This window comes from Patella vulgata, chromosome 5 (assembly GCF_932274485.2).
Source record: "Patella vulgata chromosome 5, xgPatVulg1.2, whole genome shotgun sequence".
Lineage (NCBI taxonomy): Eukaryota > Metazoa > Mollusca > Gastropoda > Patellidae > Patella > Patella vulgata.
The window spans coordinates 53119198-53143807 of NC_065883.2; the positions used below are offsets into that span (position 1 = coordinate 53119198).

At 37.0% G+C, this 24610-nt stretch overlaps 1 protein-coding gene across 2 annotated transcripts in view; it reads right to left on the reverse strand.

Annotated features, from left to right (window-relative positions):
- LOC130012830 (contactin-like) overlaps positions 1-22680 on the reverse strand; it is a 43464-nt gene extending 20784 nt beyond the window's left edge. The window contains exons 1-7 of one of the 2 annotated variants that reach the window (XM_056100794.1): positions 22559-22680; positions 7412-7581; positions 6005-6099; positions 3246-3331; positions 2809-2966; positions 1869-1976; positions 1080-1412 (exon numbers count right to left, since the gene is read on the reverse strand). In XM_056100794.1, coding sequence (XP_055956769.1) covers positions 1080-1412; positions 1869-1976; positions 2809-2966; positions 3246-3331; positions 6005-6099; positions 7412-7484 — 853 coding nt within the window. In that variant the 5' untranslated portion in view covers positions 7485-7581; positions 22559-22680. Of the gene's footprint in view, positions 1-1079; positions 1413-1868; positions 1977-2808; positions 2967-3245; positions 3332-6004; positions 6100-7411; positions 7582-10262; positions 10324-22558 lie in introns of those variants that run through there. The other variant, XM_056100795.1, reaches the window with a different exon arrangement.
- Positions 22681-24610: the final 1930 nt, after the last annotated feature.

Here is a 24610-nt window from a genome sequence, read left to right on the forward strand (position 1 = left end):
AGCTAAAAACGCGATTTTTCGTACAATCAGGGGCCATAATTCAGGAAGTTACGATTCGATATGCACGAATATCGAAAGGAACCGAAATCTTAGGGGTTATAAACTTACATTTCAAGTTTAATCAAAATTAGAAGACAATTGTGACCTCTAGAGGGTCCACAACCTTGATATACCATATTTTTACGCTATTTGAGAACGAACGGCGGCCTCAACCATCCTTAGGGTGTAAAGGTGATATAATAATACGTTTTTTTAAATCAGATAAAAATTATCACCTCTATAGGGTCCACAAGCTAAAAACGCGATTTTTTGTACAATCAAGGGCCATAATTCAGGAAGTTATGGTCTGATATGCGCGAATAGCGAAAGGAACCAAGATTTGTGGGGTATAAACTTACATTTCAAGTTTCATCAAAATCAGAAGAAAATTGTGACCTCTAGAGAGTCCACAACCTTGATATACCATATTTTTACGCTATTTGAGAACGATGGGAGGCCATTTTGTCAGTCAGTTTTGGTCTGATTATCACGAAATTCGAACTCAGCCATCCTTAGGGTGTAACGGTGATATATTAAAAGTTTTTTTTAAATCGGATAACAATTATGACCTCTATAGGGTCCACAAGCTTTAAAAACGCAATTTTTTGTACAATCAGGGGCCATAATTCAGGAAGCTATGGTCTGATATGCGCGAATATCGAAAGGAACTGAGATCTTTGGGTTATAAACATGTATTTCAAGTTTAAACCAAACTGGATAAAAATTGTGGCCTCTACAGTGTTCATAAGCTAAAAACGTGATTTTTTGTACAACCAAGGGCCATAATCCATGAAGTTACAGTCCGATACATGCCAATATCGAAAAGAACCGAGATCTTAGGGTGATAAACCTATATTTCAAGTTTCGTTGAAATCGGATAAAAATTGTGACCTCTAGAGTGTTCACAAACAATTGTGGATGGACAGGGACGTCCACATGAAAATGTGGGCATATAAAAATCACCCACAAATAAAAAAGATAGCAGCTGGCCATAAAGGAAACCCATGGAGCCATAATTTAATTAATTATGTTATACTTACTACCAAAGGACAGTGTAACAGTGTTACTCAGGATGGTTCCATATTTATTACTAGCTTCACATTGGTACTCGGCGGCATCCCGTTCATCTTTTGGAGACTGTATGGATAATTTACCGTTAGTTATTGTATATCTTTGATCTGTTTCATATGTTACCTCTTTTCTACTACGTTCATCAATACGATACCATTTATATTGTACTGTAGGATTACCAGAAGCTATACATTCTAGCTCACCATCTAGAACCTGGCCTACAACCACCACACTATCTGGTTGTTTGGTAAATTTAGGTCCTTTCTCTAAATTATTAGGATCTATAACATTTAAGCCATAATCTGAAATGGAAAAAGTTTTGTATAAACTATACTGTTTGAAAAGATTTTTGATCCAACTAGGACAGTTCTAGAGCCATCTGCTTTGAAGCTAATAACCCTCACATTTGAAAGAAACCCATCTGAAATGGTAAAATTAAACCAAGGGATGTCCTGCATCATTCAGATAAAGCAGCAATGCATCAGAATTCCAATAATCATTTTCTGTCTGAAAAGTTTTCTCTAGATAGTACTTGTTTAGATACCATATCGAACCTGATGTTGAAGAATAGAAATGATGTCATGACTGATTGTTCCAAGTCAGAAAACATGGCAGCATAGATGTCAATAAAATACTTTTTACTATATATGATCTGAAATTCTATATTTGCCCTTTTCATCTGGAATATTGTGGTATAACTAATGACAATATAATAAAGAAGTTATTTAGTATTGATAGATAGACGCTGCCAGTCTCACCAAAGTCTCTGTTGTGTTGCACTATTCTGTAAGCTTCCTCTTGGCTAATTTCACAGATATAAGACAATTTATTAGATGCCTCTTCAATAGTCCACCCATATCCAGTTACTGAAAGAATGAAAAAGGTATTGCGAATGGTGAAAATTGTGACACTCTTACATTTTCGTCGTGTGCACGCACCTCATGGGTGTTTTTCATGATATCCATTATTTTTCCAGTAAGATTGGGTGTCTCTGCTTTCCATATAATAAATTTGCCATACTTCTATAGGAAATAACTACCCTATAAATACCTTTGCATGATATATCTTTAATGTATTGAAATTGAAATTTAACATTCATGATTCTAATTCAAAAATATTATTTAAAAAGTCCTTAAATATATGAAAAAATGTTCACAATATATTGCAATACACCCAGTTGTACCACAACATATTGCAATACGATCTTGGGCTGCTATACACAGAACAACCCAAAAGGTTTATCAATCGGATACTGTATTCTAGTGCTGCTGTTGATGATTGCTAGGAATTTACCATCTGCTTCAACCAAAGCATTACCACAAATAAAGGAGACACTGGCTGCTTTTTGAACTGGGGAAAGTAAGGGGTAAACAGCTTGCTGCCCTAATCTGAAAGTCTGCTACCCCAGCGTCCATTTAAACAAGTAAGAGCATACTTTATAAACTGAGCAGCCATCTTGGAATTATGACATCATCAATATAGACGTCTATTTAGCGATGTGCCATCAGTTGTCATAAAACAAGGATGCCAAGTTTCATATCAATCATATTCGATTTAGTGGGGCCTTATGCTTTTTCGAAGAGCATCGCCACAAGAAGAAGAATACGAAGTGTATGGAATCAGTTCCTGGTTTAAAAATCCTGATAAAAATGGAGACAATGACGAGAAAGAGACAACCAGGTCATGATTTATACTTACTACCATATTTATAGGCTATAACTACATCATCTGTATTGTTGAGAGGTTGCCCTGGTAACCAGAACTGGCTATCAGATTTAATAGTTGTACCATCACCTTTCCATATAAAAGTAGATGCTCCGTCAAATGTAGGCATACCACTTGTAAACCATGATCGCCTAAAGAATAAAAGAAATATAAGAATATCATATCATGCAGGCCCATTGGAACGAAATACATATTGGTGGGCTGTCTGTGTAGTGAGCTAAAATGGAGTTTTGTGGGCTTGCCCTCTAGAAAATTTCAAACTAAGGAACACATGTTTGCAAATTATTGACCAGGCCTGCTATGATCATTGTTTATTAGTAATAAAGAAATATGAATCTAAACTTTTTTGATTCTTACAGTTGACTTATTTACAAAAATTATATAAATATATAAAACTACTTATGACTCACTGAAAGGGGTCATGCTGTTGGAGCCAGCCTGAAATAAAACTGTGTTCAGCATAGGTGTTAATACTAACCAGAGCTGAACCATCATCCTGTAATGATAATAAAACACATTTCTAATTCACACCACAATAACTAATTATAGACACCTACACCAAGTTTGAACATTCTACCTCAATTAGAAGGAGAGTTATTGTGTTCCAATGTCTCGGCCAATCATATTGAAGTCTCTACTTAAAAAATGCTCATCATCGAACTTCGTCAAGCTATTGATGTAATGAAACTATGCACATGGTTTTACCACTTTCACTCAATTGGAATCAAAGTTATCGAGCTCCAAATTCTTGTCCAATCAAATTGCTTATCGCTCTGCTTACCCTCAGCAGAAAATACTTATTATAGAACTTGATCAAGGTATTAATATAATGAAACTATACACCAAGTTTCATCACTCTCACTTAATTAGAACCAAAGTCATTGTGTCCCAAAGCATCAACCAATCACTGTCAAGGCAGGGGGACATTTATTAAAACTTGTGAAATGGAGTAGCAGAAATAAACATCTGTCATTCAATTTGGACTGTTCATGTATTTCACCAAACATAATTGATTAGTATTACAATAATTTAAAAAAATTTTATATACATTCATATTACATTAATATGTGATTTTAGACCTATTTTTTATATTTTAAGGTTTCAAAGAATAGAAACAAGACTGAATTTCTGAGACATAAAAAAATGACTTCATGAAATTAAAAGAAAGTACCAGAACTTCAGAATTAGTCATTTTAAATGATCACAACTTGTTAGGTTTGTATATGATTTAACTGATTTTAATAATAATTTGGACAAAAATTTGGACCCATATGCTTTTTGATAAAACCAAGATTTGAAAGTCTAAACTTGACTAATTGTAGTCTGGACAATTTTGCCTTTAAAAACAACAAAAATTAGTTCCTCTTCCAGTTGGCATATTTACATACTAATTGTCTGAATGGAATATCACTGCCATGTGTTGAAAATGAAATTTGTACTCCAGCTGTTGTACTCAAATGAAAAATTGTATGTGGTGTTCTGAAAAGAATGAGCTCTCATATTGCACCAATAATGTTTATTAATTGATGGAACTACGGACCTGGTGTATTATAAGGTTCATGATGTAACAAATGATTTAAGAGCAGGTATAGGCTACAAAGTTTATAACAAATTTTAAAAAATGGCTCTACAGTCAAAATATTTACTTCTTAGTTATTTTATTTTACTATCCAGTAAATTGATTTGTATTTTGTACAGTTGATTTTACACCCAAAATCCTACAAGAATTTCAAACTCGTCTGCACTTATCTTACTCTATCGCTAAGATTATTGAAAAGAATGCATACAAAGGCTGTTATTAGATAGATTTTGATGATCTATAAGTGTCTCTTTAACAACACTCCCAGGAACCTCCACCCCAAATTACTTGCTGCACACGTATTGTGGCTGATTTCTCGCGAATTAACTGTGCTTGCATCACTGACAAGGGGGAACCACACCGCAAATCTGGATGAACTTTCTTTGTCAATGCAGGGATCGAACACCCGGCCTCCAGACTAGCGAGCCAGCGTCTTACCCACTTAGCCACCGTAACCCCCTAAAACAATATGGCGTTAATTGCATTTGTAAAACAACTATAACTTATTTTAGAGTGTTTACTAATAACGAATATAAGTCTTTCAGAATTATATCATGTATAATAATCTTAATAGATATATTTCATAACGCCTCAAGTATAGATATTTTAGCTTGTATACACCAGGGGCGGACCAAGGAATTTTGAAAAGGGGGGGGGGGGCACTGACCGCGGAGACGGGGCACGCCGCTGAGAGGGGATTTTTTTTTTGGGGGGGGGGTCCCCCAAGAAAATTATCCGTCATTTCCTTGCATCTGTAGCCATTCCAAGAGCTATTTGGCTGATATTTTCGTCTAAGTAAACGTTCGGAAATCGTTGAAAAAGAGCCTTAAAATCGAGCAAAAAAGGCAGTTGAACATGCGACTCAAAAATCGTCAAGGCGATTGGTGTAAACTACCTTATTATTTTTAACAGTGTACTCTTATTGGTGCAGAAAAGTAGGACGTTAAACCCCATTACAGGCTTCTTCACCTCATGACCTTAAACACTTTGTATAAATTTAAAGTCCATCAGTTATTAACTTTAGACTCTAGAGCTTCTACAAGATTTTTCAAAAAGGTCAAGGGCCATAACTCTGGCAGTAATTATCGGAAATCGTTGAAAATCAGTACGTTTTTTCGTCTCATGACCTTAGATACTGTGTATAAATTTAAAGTCAATTGGATATTAACTTTAGCCTCTAGAGCGTCCACAAGATTTTTCAAAGTGATCATGGGCCATAACTCTGACAGTAATTATCGGAAATTGTTGAAAATCAATAGGCTTCGTTGTCTCGTGATCTTACAAAAAAGAGTCAATCTCATTAACTTTAGCCTCTAGAGCACCCACAAGATTTTTTAAAGAGATCAAGGACCATGACTACTTTTTAGCAAGTCCGCCCTCTCCTTTAAACGGCTTATGATCGGCGAATAGATCACTGGTGGCAGTGAAATTACCGGGGTGTGGGTCCTGGGCAACAATTGCAGCAGAATTCCCCAAACAACCAAACCGCTACACAATTAGTGGCCAAAAACAGAAAACGAAACGCCACAATATCAGCATATGAAAACTAAAATTCAGACTATCATTTGTTTTCATAGTTTCACTACTTACCTGACATTTTAATCTAGCACTCTCGTATTTAGATGTAGGAAAATATACAAAATGATAACATTTACTCTCAAAAACCTGCCAATCGGACGGACAATCTGCAAAAAGAATAAAGTGATATATTTTATAGATGACAAAACAGGAGATCTCATGGTACTTGTACTCCTTAATACGTATAAACGTGGGTCGAACTCACAACTTTTATAGATGACAACATGACAGATTTTATTATCTACAGCCCAATGTTCTGTCCAATTTATTAGCCATGTGAAATTTGGAAATAAATGAGAATTGGTAGCAACTATTTTAAAGAGAGTAACACCTATGTATACATTGGTGTCACCGTGTTAGAGCAATTCTCAATTGGGATTCAGTGAAGAGGACACACACTATAATGATCACGGTAAACAATAAATAGCCGGATTTTAGTTTTAAAATGACTCAGGTAAATTGTCGTTTAATTTTGTCAGGTAATTTTGTCATTTTATATTCATGAGTGTCATTAGCATGAAGGCGGTATTGTATTACACAAGTTATTGTTTACAGACTTTTAGTCACTGATGATCAAAAGTTTCCTTTCCTAGGCGGTGGCGGCGCCAGCCGCCGGTGGTTGGAGGGGCAAAGCTGGGGCAAAGTCCAAGGTTAAGGGGGCAAAGGCACGAGCTTCTACTACAGGTAGGGGGGCCTCCCCCAGAAATTTGAGAAAAAAACAGGCTGCCGGAAATGCAGCCAGACAGTATTTCAGGCACTGATCGTTGAGATAAAGTGTCAAACGACCGAACCTCGACGAAGGCCACTCACAAGCGCCAAAGCAGGGAATCCTTACGGAGGGTATGGGGGACCTCCCCCGAAAATTTTGAAAAATAGACTGTCGGAAATGCTGTCTGACAGTATTCAGGCACCGATTGTCGAGATAAATAGAGCTGATCAGATACCGTCTGTCGCTTGATCACTAGTCTATCGGACACCAGAGAGGAAAATGTCAAATGAACGGACTTGCGAACCTCAACGAAGGCCGCGAAAATTGAAAAGTAGACTGCCGGAAATGCAGTCTGGCAGTATTCCAGGTACTGATCGTCGAGATAAATAGAACTTATCAAATACCGCCTGTCGCCAAATCACTAGTTTATCCGACCAGAGAGGAAAGTGTCAAACGGACGGAGTGAGTGAATCAAAGTAAATGAATATTTTCGCCACGATATTTTGTGAAATTGACTGCCGGAAATGCAGCCGGGCAGTATTTGGGGGAGGGGGGCAAACAGAGGGCAGACCAGATTTATGAGGGGGCAAATGCCCCCCCCCCCCTTGACGCCACCACTGTAGAGTAGTTACATTAAAAGTAATTATATCTCCCTTGTGCCAATTTGGTTTCAATAAACACCCAGTTTTAAAACAGAAACTACAACTTACCGTAAAAATGTTGAGGAACGCTGGTACCAAATATTGTAATAAAGATGAAAAGTTTAGAAGTATATTTATCCATATTATATCCTACGTGTGACGTTATATAACACAAGGTATGGGTGTCCACTGGTTAGTTCAATAACATTATCTCCCAAACTCCAATATATATGAATAAACTGTAACAAAAAAAAAAGATCCAATTGGAAGGTTAATCCTGTCATCATTTCTATGTTTAATAAATAAAAATATACAGTTAATTGAGATTTACGCCAGACTCTTATCAAAGTTTGATAAACACACAAAATTACTATTTACAATATAGCAAAAATAGTCCTTCACGTTTGTGTATACACTATCTTCAGGTGAAATTTTAACTGCCGTTCGCTTCCACAGAAGGTGATGTGGCAGACTCAATAAATTTATGTAAAATCCGGTGCTCATGTGTCCAGTAAGGTAAAAATGTCACAACCAAAGCCAAACGAAAATATTAGTTTATACCAAAGAGTTTCTAATCACCCCTGGAGGTAAATTTCACACTAGTTGAATAAACCTTTAATTAAGTTCCACTCTAAAAACAGATAATGCGTTAACTAACCTCAACACTTGTCACTCAAATACGCTTGAGTAATTTTCTCTACCTCTTAAACTCACTTATCTGAATTCACAATCTTTTAAACCTGATATTATTCTGTCAGTGTAAAGTATCTGTTTAATTTCAGACTATAAAAAATACAATGACCCTAATTTTAACCCGCCAACAACAAAAATTGGGAAACACTGACATAAGTTGTGAATTGGGTTCATAGCCCGAAGTTGTCTTTCGTGGACAAGTCAGATTTCTTTGTTTTGTTTTTTTTTTTTTTATACGGATGGCGACGTTTAGTACCCACATTTTTCATACTGGTTCAAGGAGGCAAGTCTCTAACTCAATATCACCCAGTCTTCGACATTGCAAACACGGCTTATTGGTCAATTTAAATCAAGATGGATGTTTTTATTTTACCGTGAAAAGATGGGCTTCTGGTATCCAATATTTAAGACACAATAAAAGATTTAAAATTGGCACGCGAATCGCGGGACAGAATGAAGCGACTGGATGAGCGAGGCTAAAGATATTCCACATGAGAATACTACCAGTATAGACTGTAATAACCAGACGCCAAAGACTGTCATTCAATTAAGACTCTTCGCATTTTTCGCCGAACAAAGCTGATTAGACATTACAGTAAATGACAGAAATGACTAAATGTAAATCAGTTAATATACATTTATATCACATTACTATATGTGTTGCGACCAATTTGTGTCCATTTATAAGTGCCAAAGAATAGCGATTTAGCTCCTTTAAGGTAATCTTTCTCTCCATTTTTATAAATTTGATGTTTCAAAAAACATTTACCTGTTGATTTTTCCTTAAAATAACTAACCCCCTTTTTTATCTAGGGGAGCCACGGGGGCTAAGGGAGTAAGGCGCTGGCTCGCTAGCCTGGAGGTCGCAGGTTCGATCCCGGTGTTGGCCGAGAGGGTTCATCGTGATTTTCCAGCGTGGTTCCCCCTTGTCAGTGGTGCAGGACGGAGGGCCTGACAAGGACAGCTGTCTAGTCGCTCGGATGGGAGGGAAAACCGAGGTCCCGTGTAGGCCTACGCATTGGCGTGTACATAAAAGATCCCTTGGCAGTTGGAATTCGATACAAGAGTAGACTGTAGCTCCACTGTCCGGGCAAAATTTCCCCAATAGCACACTGTATATGGCGTATGCCCGTCAACATTAGCCCAGCCGGAGCAGAACAGTAGGACGTGAAACCCCATTTCATTTTTCGTCTAGGTCAAAAATACAACCTTAATTAAAGAGGTTTAGCCTTCTTTGTGTCGCATTTCTGGCATCGATTATTATTTGTAAATGCAGCTGCAACAGTGTGATTGGGTGGTTGGAATTCAGGTCGGCATAAAGTGGGATTTCGGTTTCAAAACGATTGTAAACTTTGAAGTGAATAGCAGAAAAACGCATTTGTGTCGGTTAAATTTTCAAAACTTTCTCGGGGAGGGCAAGCCCCACTCCTATACCACGCGACGATTGACTGGCTGTTTGGAATTTAGGTCAGCCACCTAAGGTAGACTATATTGGACCACACTGAAGTTGCTGTAGGTATGGGCTGGAAGCAGGAAAACGCCCTTGCATCAGTTAAATTTTCCAAATTTCCTCCCGAAGGTCCCGTCTTCGTGGACTGTAAATGATTGATTGATTGATTGGAACTCGAGTCAGCCACCGAAGTTAGGCTATAATAGATCACTTTGAAGTTGCTGTATTCACGGGCTGTAATAACAGGAAAACGCGTTTGCGGTCGTCAGATTTTCTAAATTGTCTTGGGGCTCCCTCCTTCGCCTCTGGCAGACGTCCGGTGCTACCGTCTGTAACCCCAATTTTTTTCAGTCATTTCAGATTCTGCCCCCTAACATCCATCGAGCCCATACGCCTATGATCGTAACCTTGCTCCCAATAGAACGGTTTGAATTTGAAAAAGGGTAAGCGGATTTGTTTGCAAAAAGTATCAAAGACAAATATAAACAATTGGCAGCTTAATTGACCCTACGATATCATTATATATAACTTATTTGACCCCACGGTTTAATTATATAAATAATTTTTTTACAAACGTTATAATTATATTTACAGATAAATTATTTTACCCCACGTTATAATTATATATAAATTAATTACCCCACATATGAGTTATTTTAGCACATGTTATAATTATATATAAATTATTTTAACACACGGTATAAAATATTTTACCTGACGTAATAATTTATACAAATTATTTCAACACACGATATAATCATATAAAAATTATTTTACCACACGTAAGTCAAGTCGATCCAGAAAAAAGTTCCCATAACTTAGCATAATGCATAGCGTATGTACGTCTTCATTAATCCGGTTGGTTCAGAAAAATAAGATGTTAAACCTTACTCTTTTTTTTAGTTTACTGACAGAAAATCCTTTAAATCATAGACAGACATTTGATACAGTTAGTTTCGATAGATTATATGACAAGGGCTGCATATTTTCAATGTCATAAAAGTCAGACGAGATGAAATGTGATAGTATAATGTAACTTTAATTCTAACAAACTTCAAACAACATTACTGTATAAATACACAAACGATATTGCTGGATATATTTTTTTTACACTATCGTTTAAAAAAAAACCCCATCGAACTTTCTTTTATGTCATAATATATTGATGTGTTGAATTAAAATAGAGTAAACAGAAATGACATATTTGATAGTACAACCTTTACAAAGTACGCAAAACAGAAATTGATTTAACGTGGGTGTACTGTATGGAAGACCAAACAGCTCTTTATTCAGTGTTCTTAATTCTTAGTTCTTAATTCAGAGTCCGTAAATTTTATTTCTGTATTTTTTGTCGTATTTCGACATTAATTTGTACACTAAAATTAACATTTGTATCTTAAAATCAATATTTGTTTTACAAATTAGACATTTGTAATATCAGATTTGTAAAATGTATTTTTGTTTAATTTAATTTTATTTTAATATAAAGACAAAATTAATTTTAGTAAATCAAAAAAATAATCTACATTTACATTTCATCATAGACATACAACGAAAAACAAATCTCGAACAACAAACAGAGTTCAGGCGATCCAAATTATATCTGCTTTAACAAGGTACGTAAATATGAATATGTCAGAAATTATTTTACAATTTTGAAAATGTATTCGGACCTTTTTAATGGTATGCATCCCGATATCTTGTATTTTGTATTATTGCCCGTATTTTGACGTTAAATACCCCTCCCCCTTCCCTTCTCATTTAATACATGTTAGTGCCATTTCAATTTTGTTCTTTTTTCAAGGTATGTTATTACAAATGTGCAAGAAAATAATTTCCATTTTGTAGCAAACAATAAACATACTTTCAGCTGTATATGATCAGATATCTATGGAAGGGTATCGCCGCCAATATTAAATGCTCTGCTACAATGTCTTTTCTATTGATAATATATAAAAAGTACAATGTACATAATACCGGTAATGATAAAGTCAAAATACCTCTAAGGCAAGAGTTAAATGTAAAACGTCAAATGTTAAGTGTTAAATGACAAATGTTTTGTGGGAAATTGCTATTTTTGACGTGCCTACTTATTTATTTATTTTTTTATTTATTCTTCAAGTAAAGGTTACAACATGACAATAAATTAATGTATTATAATATATGTATATGTATATGAAAATAAGAACTATGTGCTACATTGTTTAAGTGGGATGCCAAATGAGACAAGCATAGAGAAATATGATAGGTATGGTGTCATGAAGAGACCTTTACTTAGGATAGCCCATAAAGCCTGACGTATATAACATCCGTTGCTTATTTCCAATGGGGCCCAAAGTTGCCAAGGTCGCGTCAGGTCATCATTGGGAGGCAAAATTTAATAAAGAGAGAGAGAGAGAAATGGGGTTTAACGTCCACTCGACACAAACTAGGTCATTTCGGGACTAACATATGGTTTAATTTTATTTACATAATTCGCTTGCGCGTAGGGGTCTTAAGCAGTGGGAGGAAACCGGAGGACCCGGAGAAAACCCACGAGGTTGGGCAGGCGACCCTACTCCTTGCCACGTACAACCGGGGATTCAAAACCACGCCAGTCGACTCAATGACAGACTTTATGATACAGCGCGCGCACGCTAACCAGCCATCCATCCCCCCCCCCCCAAAAAAAAAATTTTTTTTTAATAAACATGCCATCACAGCATTGTATCACAAATAATAAAATATATTTATGTCTACATGTTATACATCAACCAATTTTATTAATATTAGATTATCAAGCTTGTAGTATCACAGATTAACATTGTATTAACAATAAATTTACATTTCTCTCATTACATTTTACATTTGCTCCCTGCCACATCCCATTTGTCCTTCACGCATTCTACATAGCATGTTTCGCACAGCATCAACTTGCATATGCAAATGTAGGATATCACGTAACTTATTAACATATACGGAAACCTGGCACACTATAAGCCAGAACAAGGATATTCACGACACTGTAACGGGAAATCAGCCTAGCACACAATAAAAATTTACTCACCTTGACACTTTGGATGGCACTTTATGATGATTACGGGTGTGTGTGTGTGTGTGTGGGGGGGGGGGCTGTGCAATGTCCAAATACGAAATTTCAGGTATCTTGTTACATATTAGTGAAAATCACATTCATTTATGTTTGTAAATATGTAAATAGTTTTCTGGTACAATCGTATTTTCATAATTTAAATCCAATAAATATCACACTATTAAAGGGGTATTGAAGTAAAAATACTGGTCTAAAAACGAAATTCCAGATACCATGTTAAGTATCACTGATTGCTCTTTTCAAATATGCAAATAATTTTCTGGCACATTCATATTTGCTTAACTTTACAAAATAAGATTAACGTTGAAGTGAAGGAGGGGGGGGGGGGGGCTAAACTAAACTAAAATAAAGATACAGGGCTTAATCAAAAATTCTCTATGTCCATACTTAAAAATGTATAGGCATTCTTCTCTTTAAATATATTATTTATTTGTTGGGCACAATGCTTATATATTGTTGTTGTTTTTTTAATGGATCAAAGTAGGCTACTCAACTCTGTTTAAAGAGTGGGGAGGGGTTAAAATATAAAAATACGGGTATTAATACGAAATTCCAGTTATTGTGTTATAAATTACTGGAAAGTATGTTTCTTTGGCTGCTTGAATCTATCAATTATTTCCTGACACATTCAAAATTACACACGGTCGTCTAGATAGTTTCTTATGGTGTGCCAGCTTGATTTCTTTTGTCGTGCGGCGAATATCCTTATAGTGTGCTTGTGCCGGGTTTCCATATATGTTATTAAGTCACGCGATATACTACATTTGCATATGCAAGTTGATGCTGTGCGAAAGTTGCTATGTAGAAAGCGTGAAGGACAAATGGGATGTGGCAGAGCGCAAATGTAAAATGTAATGAGAGAAATGTAAAATGTAGACACGTCAAAAAAGCATTTTCCCACAAAACATTTGTCATTTAACACTTAACATTTGACGTTGTACATTTAACTCTTGCCTTAACTTAGAGGTATTTTGACTTTTATCAATATCGGTATTAGGACTTTGTACATTGTACTTTTTACATATAATCAATGGAAACGACATTGTCGCAGAGCATTTAATATTGGCAGCGATACTCTTCCATAGATATCGAGAATTTTTTTTATTAAGATCGTTTTTTTTTTACTTTAAATATCCCGCCCCCCCCCCCTCACTTAATAAAGTTTAGTATCGTGGAACTTTGATCCCTTTTCAAGGTATATAAATATAAATGTACCAGAAAATAACTTGATTGGGAGGGGATGGGTGGGGTCTTAAATGTCAAAATACGTGTCATACTACGACATTCCAGATATCTCACAAAATACCACCGAAAAGAAGGTTCATTTACCTTTTCAGAAATGTAAATTATATTATGGCACATTTAAATTTACATAAAGGTATTAAAGTTGGATGACGCTAAATATACTATTCAAAAAAAGTAGGGGATATTTGATTTTGGGGGCATAATACTAAAATATGCAAATGACTACGAAAAAAGTCACTATAGAACCTAACAGAAGAAACATTTCCAGTTACATGTGACGCCCAAACGCACCAATAGCTACCGCATGGAATGCAGGTGATGCTTGGGATCATCATGGGGGTCCAACCCAAGATTTGCACGACTCTGACTTTGAATGTTACAGTCATTGTGGCATTGAATTCCAGGGTGGAAACATCAGTTTAATTGTTTTAGAGACCAGAAAACAAATTTTGATATGCGTCGGCTTACCCAAAATGAAAGGTAACGTGCCCTTGGCATGCTACAGATCGGCACAACACAGGCGGTTGTGGCGCGGACGATGAATGTTTCTCAGTCTGTCATAAGCAGGCTATGGTCCAGATACCGTGATACACAATCTGTACAGGACAGACCACGCTCAGGTCGACCAAGGGCGACAACTCAAGCCCAGGATCGATTTATCCGTACCTTGGCCTTGAGAAATCGTGTCATCACAGCAAATCAGATCATCGCTCGTCTTCAAACAGACACTGGTGTGAGAGTGAGTGGCCAGACGATTCGGAATCGACTGCATAGGGGTCACCTTCGCGCCCGACGTCCTCGCGTGATCCCTTGTTTGAGAGATCATCACATTCAGGCAAGACGTCGTTGGTGTAGGGATCGTCAACACTGGGATAATCGACGCTGGAGCAATGTGATGTTTTCAGATGAGTCAAGGTTCACTGTTGATTTTTTGGACAGACGTAGGAGGGTGTGGCGTCGTCGAAACGAGCGCTTCCAAGACGTTAACGTCATCAGACATGATCGATTTGGGGGTGGTTCTGTTATGGTGTGGGGAGGCATCACTGTTGCTGGAAGAACGGCTTTACATGTTGTTGCAGGGCGTGTTACAGGCCAGTACTACCGGGACAACATCTTGGCAGTCCATGTTGTGCCGTTCGCACGACGTCATGGCCGCCGTTTCATCTTCCAGGATGACAACGCAAGATGTCACAGGGCCAGGATCGTTACAGGTTACCTCCAACAACAGAACATCACCACATTACCTTGGCCAGCACTGAGTCCCGACCTCTCCCCCATCGAGCATGTCTGGGACATGCTTGGACAGAGGTTACGTCAACGTCAACAACGTCCTGCCAATGTCCAAGAACTTGCTGCTGCGTTGCAACAGGAATGGGACAATCTGGACCAAAATGACCTTAGACGTCTCATTAGGAGTATGCCACGTCGGATCAATGCTTGTTTGGCAAACAGAGAAGGATTTACCCGTTACTGACTTGGTTGTGATGCTGTGGTAACTTTGCTGTTTGACCCCGGGTATCATTTTACCCTTATAATGGTCAGTCTGTGCCTTACTTAGTCTAATGATCATTTGGAATAAATCGATGAATGTGAACTTCATTTCATTTTGTCATTTGTTTCTTCGTCAGTTTCATTAGGTGACTTTAATAACACTTACAAATCAAATATCCCCTACTTTTTTTGAATAGTATACTATTAAGTTAGTGGGGTTGGATGGGAGTATTTAAAAGTTAAAATACGGGTTATCGTGTAATGCATGAGCGGAAAGTATTTATTTATCCCTCTTTCAATATATTACTTATTCCCTGGCACATTCATGATTACATGATTTAGAAGAGATTAAACACTCTTTCGGTTGAGAAAAGAAATAGGTCGCTATCAGAAAAAACCTAATTTCTGAAAATAGACTACTTTCCATTTATTTTCTTTCTCGAAGGCCCGGCCCGATTAGCCATACTACGCACGTGGTTTCACTAATGTCGCGGTCATCGAAAGATTTTTCTTATTGTGTATATGCTTGCTCGATTCCCCATTATTGTATGGTAACTTATTGTATGCCAGGTTGATTTCCGCTCATATCGTCATAATATTCCGGTTCGATGGATTTCGAGAAATGTTTATGGACAAATGTTATTGAAGAAATATTTTTGGACAAATGTTTTGTATGATTTGTATTTGGAGATTTGTATTTAGAAATTTTTTGTTCCAGATTTGTTTTTCGTTGTATTTCTCTGATGAAATGTAAATATAGGCTAATTTTTTATTTTCTAAAATAAATTTTATCTTTATATTAAAATACAATTAAAATACATTTTTACAAATCTGATATGACAAATGTCTGATTTGTAAAACAAATGTATTTTAAGATACAAATGTTAATTTAAGTGTACTAATGTCGAAATACGACAACAAATGTCGTATTACGACAACAAATGTCGAAATACGACAACAAATGAAGAAATAAGATTTAAGGACTATGAATTAAAAACTAAGAATTAAGAACACTGAATAAAGAGCTGTTTGGTCTTCCATTTATATTGGGGATGGGACAGATGCAACCTTTGTCTGGATGTATCCAAACAGCATAATAATAATTTGATCCAAAATTTAAAATTCCCAAGATACAGAAATGCTGATATTTCAAAATATCTTTATGTAGGTCTATAATGTAGCTAACTTTATGTGATTTGTAATATATTTAACTTTATATTATTGTAATATACTGAGCGCTATGGAGCGCCATGGAAAACGCATCACTTTTTTCCCCAAATATTTTATTACTAGGTGGTTTTGTATGTATAATATTATGCAATACTATGAACTATTGTTTCACACAATGCTCCCAAACGCAAAAAATATCGGCCCGTGTGCACAAAAAAAAAAAAATTGCACGAGATGCACATGAAAAACCCAATATTCACGTGCAGCATTGTGTGTGAGCCCTTTAAAAGCATGTTTTCAACTTAATGTGCAGTACATGAACCGTGAAACGTCAATCTGTCGTAATTTGTTGTTGGACGTGTGAAGGAATCGAGCTAGAGATGCCGAGACTTACTGAAAATCAACGGAATGAAGCCATGGGAATGTCCAGGGCTGGTATGTCTACACGTGCTATTGCCAGACACTTCAATTGTCATCAGTCCACTATTGTAAGGTTGGTGGAACGTGTTCGAGTTACTGGATCAACACGTGACCGTCAACGTCCTGGTCCACAACGCGTTACAACCCAGGCTCAAGACCGCTACATCCGGGTCACTCATCTGCGTGACAGATTCCGCCCAGCGACTGGAACAGGTGGAGCAGTCGTCGGAAGAGAAGGACCAGTAAGTGCCAACACCGTAACACGTCGTCTAAGAGAAGTAGGACTCCGTGCACGACGACCTTATGTTGGAGTTATCCTCAGGGATCATCGCCGTCAGCGGCGTTTGATATGGGCTCAAGGACACCAGACATGGAGAAGAGTAGACTCTCAAAGTGTGCTCTTCAGTGATGAGAGTCGCTTTCATCTTTATCACGCTGATGGCCGTCAACGTGTGTGGAGACGTCTTGGGGAACGTCTTGCAGACTGCTGCGTCTTCGAAACGAATCGATGGGGTGGGGGAAGTGTAATGGTGTGGGGAGGCTTCACATTTCATCACCGGACCGCCCTACATATTTGCAGGGGTCGCGTTAATGCTGTAGCCTACCGTGATGATGTCTTGCAACCAATTGTTGTTCCGATGTTTCGAATGTACCCACAACTTCAGCACTTCCAACAGGATAATGCACGTCCGTATACCGCCCGTTTTAGTATCGACTAGCTGGCTGCTAACAACATGGCACCGATAGAACATGTCTGGGATGACATCGGGCGCCGTCTGTATCGGAGACCACAGATGCACACCATTGCTGCTTTAGAAGCTGCTCTTGTCCAAGAATGGAACAATTTGCCCCAGGCCTACTTTCAAACATTGGTAAATTCCATGCGACGTCGCTGCACAGCGTGCGTAAGAGCCCATGGAGGACACACGCGCTACTGACATCTGTGTCGTACTTTTGGTTTTGACCCCTCTGGCTTTGTACCGTTGATTACAGATTAAACATCCATAAGTGTACAAATGTGTTGTTATTGATGTTCACAATAAGAAGCAAAATAAATAAGATATGTTTACAGGATCATTTTGTTATACGAAAAACTAAGTGATGCGTTTTCCATAGCGCTCAGTTTATTTAATTTTATAGGCTTGTAATATATTTAACTTTATTTAACTACATGTATATAGATCGTAATATGTATATATGTTACATTCAACCTGTGTAATCGGTCATTTCACGTAATGACTAAACAAATCAGTCATTTCGCGAAGAGCCTGTGAGCACCAGGCAATACGTGTAATGACTGAAAAATCCAGACATTACACGAAATGACGAAAATTCCTACCTTCTTTTTACACTTAATGACCGATTGCAGATTTTGCATATCAGGCAATATGTGTAGGCCTAACACATAAAGGACACTGTTGTCATTGTCTGATGGACATATTTGTTCATTTTAAAGGTTATGGAGGTCACAATTATTATCCGATTAAAAAAAACGTTTGGATATATCACCGTTAAACTGTAATTTTGTCTGAGTTTGAATTTCATGAAAATTGGACAAAAACTGCCGGACAAAATGGCCGCCCCTCGTTTTTAGCTTGTGGTTCCTCTAGAGGTCACAATTATTATCTGATTTAAACCGTTCGAATATATCACCGTTACACCGTAATGTTTGTTGAGTTCACATTTTGTGAAAATCGGGTCAAAACTGCCGGGCAAAATGGCCGCCCTTGTACGCAAATATTGTAAACAACTGGTAAATCAAGGTTGTGGACCCTCTAGAGGTCACAATTTTGATCCGATTTCGATGAAACATGTATTACATATTGATAACCCAAAGATATTGGTTACTTTCGATATTCGCGCATATCGGATCGTAACTTCCTGAATGGCCCTTGATTGAACCAAAAATCACGTTTTTATAATTAGCTTGTGGCCCCTGTTGAGGTCACAATTTTTATCCGATTTAAAAAAACGTGTGAATATATCACCATTACACACTAAGATCTTGATTCCTTTTGAAAATCGCGGATTCCCGAACTTAACTTTCTGGATTATGACCCCCGATTTTTCGAAAAATCGCATTTTTAGCTTGCAGATTCTCTAGAGGTCACAATTTTTTTCCAATTTTAAAAAACATTTAAATACATCACCATCCAACAATAAAGAAGGCTGAATTTGAACTTCGGGAAAAGCGAAATGAAACTGTCCGACAAAATAGCCGCTCTTTGTATGCAAATTGTGTAGAAGTGTGTAATACGAAGGTTGTAGAGCCTCTAGAAGTCACAATTTTTATCAAATTTTGATGAAACTTAAAACATATCTTTATATCCCAAAGATCTCGGTTCCTTTTTATATTTGCACATTTCAGGCCATACATAACTTTTTGGATTATTGCCCCTGATTGTACAGGGGGGGGGGGCGAATGGTTAGCACGAGCGCGCTGTATCATAAGGCCTGTCATTGAGTCAGCTGGCGTGGTTTCGAATCCCCGGTTGTACGTGACAAGGAGTAGGGTCGCCTGTCCAATCTCGTGGGTTTTCTCCGGGTCCTCCGGTTTCCTCCCACTGCTAAGACCCCTACGCGCAAGCGAATTATTGAAATAAAATTAAACCATAATATGTTAGTCCCGAAATGACCTAGTTTGTGTCGAGTGGACGTTAAACCCCATTTCTCTCTCTAACTCTCTCTCTCTCTCTCTCTCTTGAAAAATCGGATAAAAAGTCAGGTGTTAATGAACAGGTGTTTTCACAACCCAGTGGCTTTGTTTCATCCATGAATAGTCATACATGTACTTGTTTTAATTGAGTGCACTATTTGTGTTCAAGCAGGGATTTGTGTTCCTAAAATTTACTTACACTGATATAGACTGTACTAAGACGCTAACACGTACTTCGTCAGACTGTACATACAGAATCCAGCTGCGGTGGACAGGGATAAGTCCGGTTCAAATGTGCAGGTTTCAAGAGATGTTGGACGAATATATGCAAAACCAAGATCAAAATCAAAATGCCTCAACCGCTGTCATAGCAGTATGTTATGCAAAAACATATGACTTAGAGATGAACCAGTCAGAATTTTTGAAATAAAATGCGATTTGACAGTAAGTCTTTCGTGATGAAAAACAACTATAAGCATATTTTTCTGCAATGTATGATTTAACGTTTGATTTGACGTCAAAAAATGGTTTACAGTGTATTTTTGTGTGTTTAACAGCACTTCAGTCATTTCGCGGAATCCCTGACCATGATTTTTAGTTATTTCGTGTATTGACTGGAATTTTTAGTCATTGCCCGTATTGCCTGATGCTCACAGATTTCACGTAATGACTGATTCGTTTAGTCATTACATGAAATCACTGATTACACAAATTAACTGTAACATATATATGTGTGTGTGAGTGTGTGGATGAGTATGTCACCCTGACACTTGCCCGATGTTTGTCACCGCAATGCCGCGCCATGGCAAGGCGTACCATTTGGGGGTTAGTTGTGTTTGCGCGCTTTTCGTGGATTGTACACACATGGGTCACATTGGTGAGCATTGCGACGCAATGGCACTACTTGTTTACACATTAGGTTAAAGTAGCTAAGTCTCTAACTCAATATCCTCAAAAACTTCAACATTGAAAACACTAATTATTTGTCAATTCAAATCAACATTGGTCTTGTGATCTTACAGGGAAAAGATGGGCTTCTGATATCCAATATTCAAGACAAAATAAACATTTTACCATTGGTACACGAATCGTGTACCATAATGCGTTTCAGCGCCATTTGGAACAAGGGGCTCAAAGGACGAGGCTAGACATATTCCACAAATCATGTCAAATGGTGACGCTATATTCTTATCTGAAGAGCATGCGCAATAAATACCCATCGGTATAGACCGGAATAACCAGAAGCTAAAGATTGTCATAACTGATTAGAAATTACAGTAAAAACAGAAACGATTGAATGTAAATCAGATTATATACATTCATATTACATTATTATATGCATTGCGACCCATTTGTGTCAATTTCTAGGTCCCAAATATTAGCGACTTAGCTCCTTTAAGTATTGTTCGCGCATCGTTCATGTCTGCCGTTTATAGTGGATTCCCATGGCACGCATTGTTCACGCAAGTGGCATGCACATTGATGCGTGCCGAATTTTTGAAAATTTCAAAATTCTCTCTACGACATGGCACGCACGCCCGCACCCTTCACACACTCAGCTCACGCTCGTTCCCGAAGACTTGACACGCCTAAGTGCGCGCCATTGTGGGAATGAAAATCGTGCAAGTGTCAGGATGGCTTTACCCTCCTAGTGCATTTACACGATAAGGTGTAACTTATAAACAGTAACCTTATCCCAAATAAAATTGACACTGTAAGCCCTCACACTCTTGATCAGATTTCAGTGTCTTGTATTCTACCATTCGAAAGAATGTGGGCTGTCGGGTGACTTAGCTGTGGGGTTTCATTACCTGGCAACACTATTTTAACTGTGTAGTTATATGAGTGGAAAACCAAACGCTGGGTATTTTGCTTACTGACGTGCATGCATGACCCTGAAAGTTCACTTCGAAGTGGGGTGGTAAAAAATATCGCTGTCTGATAATTTCATCACACAATTATTACACACGCAGTCCTTATAAAAGAGAGAGGCGAAGGAATATGTCGTTATTTAAATGTTTAAAATCATTAACTGTTCACTCCCCCTACAGATAGGGGTGAATGAATCAGGTGCGACAGTATAATGTCTTTCCTGTTTTTTTTATCTCAATATTTTAACCAGTGTAAACAATTAAAACACAGATTTCTATCAAACAATAAAGTTAGATTTTGACATATATAGAGTAATTAATGGGAATGTACACATAGGCATTCTCGCCTAGGGCTAGATGGCTCAACGTACAATGACAGTGACAGATTGTTCAGATACCCATAACCCGACTTTCAACCGTCTTATGCATGTTTTTGAAACAAAGCAGGAAATAAAAGTATGTTCTCGTACGATGATAATATTACCCCATTTAAAATGTACGGAACATACAAATCTGTGTATCCAAACAACTATTAAAAATCCATGCTCCTAAACAAATGATTAAATCCATGCGCCCAACAAATGATAAAATCCACACACCCAAACAAATGATAAAATCTATACACCCAAACAAATGATAAAATCAATGCGGCCAATGAAATAATAAAATCAATGCGGCCAATGAAATAATAAAATCCATGCACTAACAAATAATAAAATCCATGTACCCAAACAAATGATAAAATCTATGCGGTCAATGAAATGAGGCTTAACTCTTTCTGTTCTGCTCTGACTGGGGTAATGAATACGGTAATGAAATGATAAAATCCATACCGAAACAAATGATAAAATCAACGTGACCAATAAAATCAATGCGCCCAACAAATAATTTACTCTGGTCGTTAGAAAATAGCCTACTTTTATAGATTAGAATACGTTCCGTGGGTCGACTGTGTGAACTAATAGTTATAGTCAAGGAACACATCTTTAAAGACATGTTCCGAATTCAGTCAGTGAAGGGATAACTTTAAAAAATTAAAGATTAACTATATGAACATATTTGTTTCTCAAAAGAATCTGTATAGTTATTATAAGTTAAAGTTCTTACAACAAAATTTTGTTTACCTTACCTTATGTTAACAAAAATACAAGATAAATCCGTGTGTTGTTCTATTATTCCGCCATTTTGATAACGAACCGGGAAGACAAGGGATGAGCACGTGACACATATCTGAATAATATATCAGAAGTGACATGTCGCCATCTTTAACGACATAATAAAATAAATGAGTTGACATATCCCTTAATTTACCAATTCTTTGATGAAAACGACATTAACTGGCTAAAGTGAAACCATTCAAGCTTGTCAAGTGTGATGCATCAAATTAAATATTAACTTTACTAAATATAAAAATTTATGGCTGTTAATTCACATAAGACACTAGGCCTATTCATAAACTTCCCGCCAGTGGCAAGGGCTCACGCTGGCTTTCATTTTTTCCCCGCCAAAATGGATGATAATTTTTATATAAAAAAAGGGTTCATATTTTTTTCCGCCAAAAATGTGTGATAAAAAAGACAACAGGTAACAGTTTTATGTCTCAGGTAGAATTAATTACCGATATTTACAATACAATATACAACAACTTTAAAAATCTTTCTTTACATAATACATCAGCAGTTTTTATTTACTAAGATCAAATTTTATTTTCGGTGACTTTAGTTTATTTGCACACCGTACTGCACAGTATATTTTCAGTAGGCCTATTTACACGCCAGATCACATACAAGGAGATTGCCAATTTTCTATAAATTTATGTTTTGCATGTACAATAGCCCTACTGTTATTTTCAGGTACCATAAAGGTATCAGAATCTGAATCCCTGATAGAATGATTTAAGTTTCAATTATATTTGTATATGAGATGCTTAGAATTATACGCGTCGTTCACTTTTACAGCATTTTGGCTATTTAACCCGTTCTTACGTAAACGGAATTCAACTATCAAAATATTTCATTCTCGTCGAAAAGAATTGTCGGCCATTTTTGTTAAAGACGAAACGAAACATCAAATATCACCGCTTGGATTAATCATTAGGAGGAAATAATGACTTGAGATAGGCTTTTATATATATCATTGACAATTATCAATCAGCTAATCATGAATCTAAGACAACTGATTAGTATTACTCATTGACGCGATCCGGATTATCGTTGTTGTTATTGTTGTTTATTGCAGATTTAACGTACAATACAATGAATATAATATTATGGACAGGTTGATTTAATTAAATTATTTACACTTGAAAATTGTTAAACGCACAAAATAAAAAGGTCCTGGGCTTCAAAAAGTTTCTTAAAGCACACTTAGAAATTCGCTGTCGTGAGAAAAGAGGGCGGGTCATCTTCTTCCGTTGTCATAATAAAGTTTGGCGGCATCAGGGCGGATGGAAAAAAACCCGTGGGGAAAAGAATCCACTGGCTTTATGTGGAAAAGCGACGTGCTTGCAGTAAAAACCACATAGCTGGACCCGTAGATTATTTACATATTAAAAGTGTTCGTCCAATAAGTTCCATGTTGTTAAAAATTAACTAAAAGTTCAAAACTTCAAAGTTTAACAGTTGTAAGCATTCCATTAGAGTTTTCCTTGGGTATGGCTCTCCACAGATAAAAAGTTACCTGAAAAGAGAAAGAAGAGCCAGCAGCAACACACACACACACACACAAATAAACAATAAGACAAATTGAACCATTTATAGGAATAAATAAATTTTTAAACACAGGTTAAATTAAATTGATTGATGTGCACTGTCATTGTTTATAATGGTTGAGTAGGTCCCTATTCCTTTATTTTGTCATTATTTTTCCCTTGTATATTAGTATATTAAATCATACAGCAGACTGAACCGCCTTACTGTCCTACAACAATAGTTCCTTTTCTGTAACTAGATATGTAGTTCCCTATCTTATTAAAGCATCCAGGTGGCTTAGGGGCCAACCTGGTCTACACAACCAGTTATCTTTCTTTGACTAGTGCTATTTTAACGCAACTAATTTAACAGTTAATTCCCGATTCTGCTATGAATTTTGAGATGGCTTCATAAATTTTATATGACATATTCCGAGGGGAGAAGAGTACATTTTGGAGGGTATATTGAAGTTTGGCATTTTCCATTAAATT